General features: G+C 37.0%; 1 protein-coding gene across 1 annotated transcript in view; it reads right to left on the reverse strand.

Moving 5' to 3' along the window:
• WDPCP (WD repeat containing planar cell polarity effector) overlaps positions 1 to 12,032 on the reverse strand; it is a 243,472-nt gene that overhangs the window by 122,749 nt on the left and 108,691 nt on the right. Inside the window, exons 9-10 of the mRNA XM_067565236.1 lie at positions 11,143 to 11,276; positions 5,426 to 5,617 (exon numbers count right to left, since the gene is read on the reverse strand). Coding sequence (XP_067421337.1) covers positions 5,426 to 5,617; positions 11,143 to 11,276 — 326 coding nt within the window. The remainder of the gene's footprint in view (positions 1 to 5,425; positions 5,618 to 11,142; positions 11,277 to 12,032) is intronic.

Genomic DNA, 12,032 nt, shown 5'->3' on the forward strand with positions numbered 1-12,032 from the left:
ATTTCTTGAAGATACACTTCTCTGTTTATGTTTAAAAGCAAAACAGCAGCACCAGCTCCACAGGAGAACAATTTAAATAGCGTCCCTGACAATCCACACTATTACCAATAAAAGAGTAGAATAAATATATTTGCATATAGACTCGTTCAAAAAAAAGTGCCTTCATATTTCTGTTTTGGGGGCAGATCCCCACCAAATCCTATACAATTTAACACATCCAAATGATTCTTGTATTAAAAACAGTAAAGCAATCAAAGATTTTGCTATAGCAAACTGTTATTATAAACCTTACATAAATCTAGTACATTGTAAACTGAATTCTCCAGTAAAAAAGATTTGCAAACTATCATTCCAGGATTATTATTTATTTACTGTGTACTGTCTGACTTAAAATATTTAAAGTACTACTGGGTTTCAATTTGTTCCTATTTCCGCACACAAGATTTTATGAGAGTATCTGCTCCTGTTTTTAAAGGGATGCTATCTAGATTTTAGTCTCAGAATTAATAAATGTAAAAAAAAAAAAAAAAAAAAAAAAAAAAAAAAATCCCTAAACCCCACATAAACCCCTGCCTTATACTGTATGTTACATTTTAAAGAAGTCTATTTTTCCTCATTAAAAGAAAGCATTGCTTGGAACTAGAGTAACCCCAATGTATGTGCAATGTGCATCTGCACAGAGCCGAATTTATGGGCAGGTGACCCAGGCGACCACCTGGGGTGCTGGGCTTGTGGGGATACCGGGCTTGGGGTGTTATTTTTATTGTTAGTAACAAAAGGACAAATAGAATGTCTGAAGTAAAATGTTTCAGGTATTCCATATGTGGATTCATTTTTCACTAATTTCCTAGAATGTTCTGGACCTTTGTAGAATCTCATGGAACCTTCTAAACTTTCTTAGAACTATGTTTTCCTCAAATCTCCTAGAATGCTATTAGCCATACCCTCGCGGTTATATACGGGGCAGAGCATCGCCAATCAGTGAGATATAAGAACAAACTGAAGTGAAGTGAGAGCCCAGCTGCAAGATTGTGAATCTTGTTTTATTGTGTAATTGTGAAAGTGTACTTACTTGTGTTTTGAGACTTGAAGAATGTAAGTAGTGACTAATAAACTACATATTTAATGAGATGCCAGAGATATCTATCAAGCCCCTATCTACGAACAATATAAAAGAAATACTGTTACTTTTCGAAGCTCAGGCTCATTAAAACATATCTTTGATCAACGATGGCTGACAAGAAACTGACATTGCTTGCTATTTTATTGCTTGAAAATGCCATAGGCCAGTCTTTGGATCTCCCTGACACTGTGCTTCAGTTTGCAAGGGCAAAGGTGAGAAAAGCGATCTTTTGAACTAAAGGATTAGGGATAACATTCTAAGGCTGTTACCTACTGTAACACTATTTAGTACTGGTCCATCCATTGTTGGTGCAAAGTTCAATTAATTGATGTCTGTACATTTCAGTTATTCTTAAAATTAAAAAGCTTCTATAAGCTTAAAGGAAATGATTTTTTTATTTGCTTATATATGGCATGAATAAAGACAGATTTACAGATCCTAGCGTGCAAATGTATTGTTTTATATGACAGAAAAATCATGCATGCAAATTGTGCATCAAAGTCATGAAATGGGCTACAAATGAAATAAAAAATAAGGCATTCAAAAGTTTAGCAAATAGAGGGGTGAGGGTACTGAAGATGTTCCTTGCCTGGGGCACCATTTGGTCTAGGACTTGCCCCGCATGTGCACAATGTCACAGGACCACATCTTGGGGAGAGGTTTAGTCTTGTCCCTCAGCCACTCCTGGCATCATCCCAATGGGAATTCTTCTGACATGTAGCAAAGGCCATTGAATGAACTGCTCTGGTGAGACACTTCCAGCAAGGTAGTTCCTTCAGTGGCCTTTGCTACAAACAGGGAGGTTTGCTTATGGGATACTGCTACAATCAAGTAGTAATGGTAGTGGTATCCCATAAGCAAACCCTTCTTGACTCTTTGCCTACACGACTTATACTAGCTTTGGCACACTAGTAAGTAGAGTCAGTAGCTGGCAGATCTTTTCTGTGGCTTGGGTATACGGTCAATAGCGTGTGTTGGAGAACAGCTGTAGGAGCAACGCACTCTTTTCCTCATGCTCTGTTTCCGACCCCATGTCTCTGCAACCAACACAATCCTCCTTGCAAAGTTGGCATTTGGCAATTCCTAACGTCTCCCAGGATTCAGACAAATAGCATAGTCTGACCCAAGCTCTTCTACTTTTTTCAAGTACATTTTGGTAAAATGTACCAGGCAATATGGCATTTTTTTATTACATATATTTACATTTTTTTCTTTGAAGAAACAAATCCTCTGTACAGAATCATTTCTTCTCTTACACTCCCTTACTGCCAATATTTACTGGGAGAAAGACTGATAAAGAAAACTCCTACACAATCAGTGGTCACTACTGCGGAAAAACAAATTATGGAATCCACATAAAATGAAGATGAGTTTATTCCTGTGCATAAAAATAATATTTTCTCATGCCTATGTGCAAGTGCTACTTGATTGTATGTACACCTACTACATAGGATGGTGTTGCTCCATATCTACAAAACTGCAGGACAATCCGATTTTAAAACTATTAGTCCCTCCTTCCAATTCCCATATAAGGGAACCTCCTTTTAAAAAATGAGCTGTTATAAAATTGAAATCTGTTATACTATACTAGTAGATTTACAAGCAGCAAAGTATTTGTATATATATATATGACCACATTTTCCATAGAAACAGTGTAGTGCTTGTTGCTTAATTGATACATAAGTATGAAAACAAGGATCCTGCCCTGAAGATCTTACAACTGAAATAGATGAACAGGGAAAGAATGCAACATAAAATCAGAGATTGAACAGCTTAATCTGGTAGGCAACTTGTTAGTACCACTTTCTAAAATAATTTTCTTGTGTTTATGTTACAATATGGGCTAAATTAAAGGATTTAGAGTTTAGGCATGAGAGCAGAGATGGCACTTACCATTATTGTGTTAAGTACCAGCGATGTGCTTGGGACTGTACAAGACAAAATAAAAACAGACAGTGCCCTGAGCATTTTACAGTCTAAAGAGACACAGATTAAACAATGTGCATTGGGAGACCAGAGGAAGTGGTAATTTAGAAATCTCCCTTTCATATATAAACTAAAATGGAGAAAGCATTAGATTAACAGGTTATTTTTGAGAATCTCATTGAAGGAATGAGTCTTTAGGAAAGATCTGAATAAGGAAAGCCTGGGAGCTTGCTCTGTTCAGATTAGGAGGCCATTGCAAACATGGGTGCACCTGAAAGAAGGTATGGAAATGTGAGAAAGGAACAAAGGGGATGGAAATGCTGGCATCATTGGTGGAGTAAGGAGGAAGTGGGGTCACAATCAAGTATAAGATCTGAAATGGCAGTCAGGTGAAGTCATGAAGTGAAAGTAATGCAGTGTAACAGTGGAGAATGAGAAGTTTAAACATGGTACAGTACCTGATCATGTTAGTTATTTTCTGATTGTTACTAGCATTTAATTATGGGGAAGCCAAGGCAAAGATTCAAAAAGAAGAATGACGTGGTCTGATCAACAGGCATGGAAGATAATTTTAGCAACTGCATTATGGATGAACTGGGGCTGAGAAGAGCAATATGGGACTCAGAGAGGCCAGAGAGGAAGGGATTGCAAGAAACTGACCAAGCTTTTTAGCTGCTTGGACAGAAAGGAAGGGTCAGATATTTTGATAAACTGTGGCGAAAGCAGCTCCAGGATTTGACAATAGCTTGGATGTATGGGAAGAAGGAATGGGAAGAGTCAAAGATGACACTAATAGTGGGCGGCTAACTGAAAGAAATGTGGCTAGAAAGGGCATATCTATGACAGCTTAGATACTTTGGTACGTAAATCGCACAAATCATACCTTAGATATAATACAGACAGACCATTTTGACTACATTTTCTTCTTCCATAACATTTCCAGTATACATAGAAAATTTCAAGGGAAAAATTCATAAGGATCAATGGTTATCAAGGTAATAATTCTAAGACACTAGAATTTTGATCCATTTCAGTATAAAGGAATAGATAATATTGCTTACAAAAGTGGACTATTGTGAAAAAGTCATTTATAGGCTTTAGAAGATAATGAAATCCATTTGAGAATATTCTAATCAAATTTCTTATGTAAGGTGAAAACTTTAAAATGAATCTGGCTGCAGACAGCAGAGAAAGTTAAGTTTTGCCAAGAGAAAAGACAGAGCTGGGAAAATTCATGATCTTTGAAGTCCTGACTCAAAGATGCTCTACTCTGACCAGTAGCCTGTATTTCCTTCATAGGAATAGACCTCACAAGAACTGAGTCCCAGTTCAGTGCCTTGTCCATTATCAACTACAGCAGTTTAAGGAGCAAATACTACTCAGCCAGCAGCTAAAAACAAAGACCAAGTAAATGCAGCACTGATTAATGGTGTCGCTCATACGGCTATTTTCTGATTGTTACTAGTATTTAATTAAAGATATTTGAGGAGCTTTTAACGGTATTTAATCAAATTGCTTCCTCAATAAGTGATTTACATATATCCCGAGGCTAGAAACAGAACTGGGATATGCAACTATCTGGCCCAGATTTTTATTTCTCGTCGTGTGTTAATATATACATTTGTATTATACTTTAGGTAAGATTAAAATGGAAGATCCCATAGTGCTAATTAAGTATTATAATCATTATCCAGCATCTCCTGACTTGCACCTCCCTTAACTGTGTTGGTTTAAACTTTTTCAAATGTTTTTGTATCCTTGTGCTATCCCCCGATTGAACTACTAAACTATTGGGCTAATGGGGAGACCATATTCAGATTTTATTATTAGGAATTTTGTATCTCTGGTTTTCTCACGAGAGGTAAAAAAGTTTGGCCGCATGATTTTAACACAACCAGTTTACAAAGCAGATGTATGAGGGTTTGCTATTATTTTTAGTGCATTTACGTGCTCTTAATATAATTTTAAAATGTAATAAAAATAATAGCATCTCAAACAATGTAAGACTCTGACTTTTGAGCATCAGGCAGCCCCCATACCCTCTATCCCATTTACAATTTTTTTCTACAGGCTAACCGTCCTACACTGTATTTTTTAAAATGTGTAATGCTATGATGTGGTCTTATACACATTTAATTTCCCTGTTGAATTGCTTGTAGGTTCCAATTCTGAAGTGCAAACAAAAATAAATAATGCTAATACATCAACCATGTCAACTAAGTTATTTTTCATGAATTAGAGAACTGCTGTTTTTATAATGATTGGCATTTTTCTCTGCTGTAATTTTTAAACTCCAGGCATAAATTTGAGTTGAATTGAATTTTTATTTGTTAGCAAATCAAAAATTAAGTAATAAGATACAGTTCAGAACTTTACCTCCAGTCTGCCATGTGCACAGCTTACTAACAATAAGTTGGCTCTGTCCCTCTCACTGGACATAGGAGACCAAGGCCACGCTCCATCATTAGTCAGTGACCACCAGCAAATGACCATATCTTGGATACAGTTGATTGACAGGTGACGTTTCATCCTTCTACTTGCTGGTCCAGGTATATCAATATGAGAAATCTGAAGGAGAAAAGAAAATATTTAAAGTTGTAAAAACAACATATTGGGAGCATCTACTGTGGATGTGTGCAAATGAATATACACAAACAGAGGACAATGTGCGTATATATATTCATATAGGGTACATCTAAATGTAAGAAAACCTCTCTCCAGACACAGTCACATGCTCACCCTCTATTTTATCTATGGGTAAGGGATTGGGAAGAAGAAGGATGTGAGTTAAGCAGGAATTTACTGCAATGACTCCAATCAATACCAAAATGTACAGTCATGGTTGCTTGACAGCATCGACCTACACATAGGATTTAAACCCAGACGTATTAAATGACAAGTTCTGTGATGCTGACCAAGGGGCTAAAACTACTGTTTAAGACACATCATCAAACATTAAAAATGGCTCACAATGTTTAAAAGAGAATGTTTATTTTCCCCCTAAATTAAAGAATCCAGCCACAAATATCCACTTTATAACAGAATATATACTTTTCTGCATAATGTGGATGAGCTACAGCCTCATGCGTAAAGTTTATGCAGCTCTTGAGAATTGTACCACTATTTCTCAGGAAGGATTTGTGGAATTTATTATTCAAACTATGTTATTTTGGAGCGTGGTTATTTGAAAAAATGAGCAGTGCACCATCTGGGTGACACATGCCAAGGAAATATAGATTGCACCGCATTTCTGCTTAAGGAATTAATGGAAGGTTGATAGCTAGGGGGAAAAAAAAACTATCTTGCCATTGCTGGTCAGCAATAATCGAACCACTTTCTGGGGATTAAGCGCATGGCTAAGCCTACTGGACCAGACACTAGCAAAGGGCAGGGGGTCTTCTTATCAGAGAAATGCTTCTGGAGCCAGTCTCACTACATGACAGATTGCTTTCATATTCCTGTCTGCAAGGCAACAAAGGATGGCAGTAATGCGATAATGCCAGAGTGCAATGGGTGTTAAGAACCCGCTGCATTTATGTATTGTATTTAGTAAATAATCAGGCTCATCCAAATTGTGATCTCACCACTCAACCAAGGCCATTAAAATCAAGGTTAATGCTTTAATAATCCTTTGGTGTTTTTTATATGGTCAGAAAGAAACCCTTTTCTATTTGCATGGTCATAATATTATTGACCTCTTCATCCCCTGAATACACATCAAAAGGAACTGAAATCAAAGTAATTACCAATGTTGTTCTCTCATGGTAAACATTTAAGCACCTTGTATTCTCTCCTCACTGTTGAGTAAATTGAAACGGAATAAAAAGCCATAGAAGGGAAAACTTGTAAAGGGTCAATATTTTCAGTAAATTTACCCTGCATTTTATTTGCCCAAATTCTGTCAATTTAAAAGTATAAATATATGACATGCAGTTAAAGTTTAACCAAGGAACTCTAACTTAACCACTTAACTTTATTATTATTCAAAAACACATTGAAAGCCCATTTAGAAGAGAAATAAAAATACTTTATACATAACAAGCAAAATGCAGTCCCAGATATTAATTACAGTGCTATACTGTAATTTTACCAATCATATACCAGTTAAAAACAATTATATTAATAGATTTTTAAAAAATCTTATATATGTATTAGATGACACCTTCCACACTAACAGTCCTCTTGAGAATAGGGAAATGGTAGTAGTTGGTCTTATGTTTTGCTAGTCTCCAAGACTACATAATGCTGTTGATTCACATAATAGCTCCCATTGTCTTGTTCAAAGTGTCGCTAAAACCGTGACATAAAATCCAAGATGGGACTTCTCAGAAGGAAATAAGATGCAGACAATGATAGATTCACTCGTGTATATATTATGCACATATCGTATTTCCAGCTAAATATCAAACATCTGTACAGTTAATACGTCATCAGAAAGTTAGAGTACATTCCAAAGATAAATAGTGAACTCTGAAGCCAAGTCTGCCCATCCTGCTTGTCAGAGACATGCTGAAGAACAGCAAAACTATTTCTCTGTCTCCAGGCATTGAGACTTAAAATAAAAACTGAGAAGAAAACAAGTTTGACTGACTCATTACTACTATTTGTATTGCAATACTGCCTATAAATCCCAACCAGGACTGGACACTGGTATGCCAGGCAATGAACAAAGACATAGTAAGATACAGTCCCTTTACCAAAGAGCTTACAATTTAAGCAGACAGAAACAGGAAGTATCCTCATTTCATGAATAAGAACATAAGAATGGCCACACTGGATCAGATCAGTGGTCCATCTAGCCCAGTATCCTGTCTTCTGACAGTGGCCAATGTTATGTGCTTCAAAGGAAATTAACAGAATAGGAAAATCATCAAGTGATTCATCCCCTCTTGTTCAGTACCAGTGGGGCTTAGGGACACCCAGAGCATGTAGCTACATCCCTGCACATCTTGGCTAATAGCCATTGAGGGACCTGTCCTCCATGAACTTACCTAATTTTTTTTTTGAACCGTTATAGTTTTGGCCTTTGCAACATCTCCTGGCAACCAATTCCATAGGCTGACCGTGCATTGTGTGAAGAAGTACTTCCTTTTGTTTGTTTTAAACCTGCTGCCTATTAATTTCATTGGGTGACCCTTGGTTCTTATGTTATGCGAAGGGATAAATAACACATCCTTAGTCACTTTATCCACACCATTCATAATTTTATAGACTTCTATCAAATCCTCCCTTCATCTTCAATTTTCCAAGCTGAAGTCCCAGTCATTTTACTCTCTCCTCATGTGGAAGCTGTTCCATACCCTTAATCATTTTGTTGACCTTCTCTGTGTCTTTTCCAATTCTAGAGGGTTTTTGTGTTGTTTTTTTTTTAAATGGAGCAACTGGGAGACACAGAAAGATTAAGTGAATTGCCCAAGGCCACACAGGGAGTCTGACAGAGACAAGGACTGAACCAAGATATTCGGAGTCTTAGTCCTATGCTTTAACCAAACCTTCGTTCATTGGTTTCCTCTGCCCTTTGACAAAGCCCTCTGCCCTTGTGAATAAGGTCCATGTTCAGAAACTGGTTTAGAAAAGAAGGTTACAGCGCTCCAGATTTCCTACTAAGGAATATCTTTGATTCTTATCGTTGTTTATTTACAAACCTACCGCTTACTGTATCTGTGATTTAGAAATTTTACATTAGTTTGACCAAGGTAGTGCAGTTCTGAATATCTGTACTTTACTACAGAAAGCTGATATAACAGTATTGCAGTAGTGAATTACACTTTGTTCTGGCTCACACTGCTGCAATTCAAAGATAATAAAAATTATATTAGATTAGTAAGCCTGACATAAAATAGCCTGCCACTAAAAATATTAATGTCTTTTTTTTTTTGTCTGACCGAAACACTCTTAGTAGAACCCAGAATAAAACTGTGATATATAAGTATAAAACAAACATAGAAGACATAGTCCTTAAAAGGAAATGATCATGGTAAGCACCAGCTCATTACAGTTTCTCATTTAAAGTTTAGGGGCAAAAAGATCATCAACCTATCTTCTAAAGTAGCCACCTTAACAAGTAACTATAGGCAAGGCACAAGTGTGTATCATTTTAAAGTAAACTACGTAACAGCTCAGTTCCTAGTGAACAGTGAACTGTCTCAAATCCACGTTACAGAGGTTGGATCAATCTCGCAAACACAAGTCACTGCTGAAAAGAGGCCCTGAACTGAAACAGTCTGGAAAATGTATTAGATACTCACCCTAGCAGAAAGTATTCCTACCTTGCAAGTTGAAATGTACTACGACAAAACTTAAATTAAACACATCCTTAAAAAGCCTGCCACGTAGATGCAAAAACCCATATACAAGGAAACAAATTACCTGGAAGTGATGAGGAGAAAAATACTAGTGCTAGCACAAGGTTGTTTCCTTAATATTTATCCAAGTTATAATAAGTGCAAACTCCCCTTCTTCTTGTTTACTACATATCTTTCTAGCCTTTTGGGGAAGAGGGTTCTCTGTCCTCTATTCTTGCAGTGAATTGAAAACATCAGCCTTTCTGTTTGAAGTTAATGGCTTTCAGAGAGAAACTGGAGGATTATTATCATTGTTTATTTTGCACTAGCACTTACAGGTCCCAGCTGAGATCGAGGACCCATTGTACTAAAAGCCAAAGAGGTACAATTCAAACACACAAAAGTCAGGAGAAAGGGACTATTACAATCCTCATTTTACAGTTGGGGAACTGAGCTACTGAGAGATTAAGCCACTGGCCCAAGGGAACTACGCTCATATCTTCCAAGTCCTAGTCCAGGGCCTTAACCATAAAGCCACCTTCTCTCCCATATTCCTAGGAAATGGGCATTGTAACTAGAGGAAGAATTACGACTTCTACAAACAATTGTAACACAGCAGCAGCAGATTTACGTGGTTATGAGGTAGCCGTGGTGGAGTATAGAAGGGACTTCCACCTTCAGCAGTCCCTTGCAAAGTCTTCTTCCTTTGGCAAGAGTCAGTCTGGGAGGATTTAGGCTTCTTAAATCCCACAGAATTGCATCTTCAAACCTCATTTGTGTTTGGCCTCATGCTCTGTTTCCTTCAACATCAGCTCTATAAACCTCCAGTAAAAGCATACCTCCTTCTGCACATCGGATATGACCCCACCATTGCAGTTGTCTTGTTCTCAGCTGGCACAAGACAGCAGCTTGCTGGGATCATCTAAGTATCTCCTCATTTGTGATACAAATCAAACCAACCTAACTTTTGACATTGAAAACTGTTTTGTTTCCTCTCCTTAGCTGTTTTTAATGGCCATGTTTATGCTCCATGCAACAATGTTCCATCACTACTGCATTGAACACTCATATCTTAGTTGTAACACAGGGCATTCCGCCACCCAGATGCCTTTGAAGATGCTGAGATGCATCCAACATGATCCAACGTGTGACTTCTTCAGTTACAGAAGCTCCTGCTGTCAACCGACCACTCATATAGATAAAACTATTCACCCATTCAATGTCATTGCCCTGTACATGCAGTGTCAGGAGGTCATTAGTTTCCATTTTATAGGAGGCATGAATAGCTTTGGTTTTATCACCACTGATCGTAAGTCTCATAGATCCTGCAGATTTTGCAGCTCTTCCAGCATTAGCTGTAGTTGGTCAGTAATCTGTCCAAGTATAGCAATATCATCTGCATACTCAAGATCTTCTAAAGATGAATCACTACATTTTACACCTGCACATTGGCCTTCATCAGCTTTATAACAATCTTTAAACTAAATAATTGTAACAATCTTACACTAAAATTGGACTCCTATTGGCACAATTTTTAAAAAAAAGTAATAAAATACCATTCCATTTAGATATTTTCTGACATTTCAATCAAAATTCATTTTTAGAATTTAAAATATTTTTTATCATAATGGCAGATAAATGGTTATGTCAAAGGTCAGCATTTTAACGTGCAATACTCTATCAGTCAGTGCTAGTGGTCCATAACATAAAGTTACCATGGTATTTATAGACATCATTAACGACAGTCCTGTAGCACTTTAAAGACTAATAAATTTAATTTCTGCAGACATAACACATTGATAGCTATACCTTAAAATCCGAGGAGGAGAGTTTTTCCAGTCTTTTGTTTACATCAGGAGAACCGGTCTTCTTCGTAAACTGAATAAAGCAGAGTTTGTTTTGGTCCCAAAATGACAAGATGATTAAACTGTCTGTAAGAATAGCTGGAAAAACAAATAAATATTGGCACCACTGTAATACCTATTACCAATAACAAAACAAATTACTGAGTTCTCCACTGAGACACTGCAAAAAGCAATTTTTCAAGACCATGTCTTAAATATTACATTGCAAGCCTGTGTAGTCTCATAAAAGACATCAGTGTGTCATCTTGCCAGGACCTTCTTGGAAAAGAGAAATAAAGCTTAGGGAGTAGTCAGATTACATAAAATTGAATAAATTATTTGATATCAAGTTATCACTCTAATCAAACATATGTTTTATTCCCATCCCCTTTCCTCATTTTAGTACCTTCCTCAGTCCCTTGCCCAAAGCAACTCCCACTGATATTTTGGGACTGCGGCTTTATGCAACATTGTTTGGGTTTGGGCTGGTCAAATGCAAATAATTATTTGAACTGGATTTGGTAATGACATCAACAGCCAAGTATAAACAAAGTGCTGGAGTAACAGTAAGATTCCAGATGCTACCACGGCAGTCAAGAATGTTGTTCCTTATAGTACTTTTGCTATGGGCAAAAATGAACCTGTTGAAAGCTTTACACGTGACATTCTGCACTGTGCCCTTGATGTAAATCACATGCATGTCCAAGAGTGGATGGACTCCCTTGAAGTCTGGAAAATGTCCATGAAATCACAATTGTTATCATGAAACTGTTACCAAGGGTACAGTATAAATAGAAATATTTAAATATAAAATAGATTAACTAGCATTGCAAACAGGGAAAACATTGGTTAACA

This window comes from Emydura macquarii, unplaced genomic scaffold (assembly GCF_026122565.2).
Source record: "Emydura macquarii macquarii isolate MOO-44397 ecotype Brisbane River unplaced genomic scaffold, CSIRO-AGI_Emac_v2 contig_2676, whole genome shotgun sequence".
Classification (NCBI taxonomy): Eukaryota; Metazoa; Chordata; order Testudines; family Chelidae; genus Emydura; species Emydura macquarii.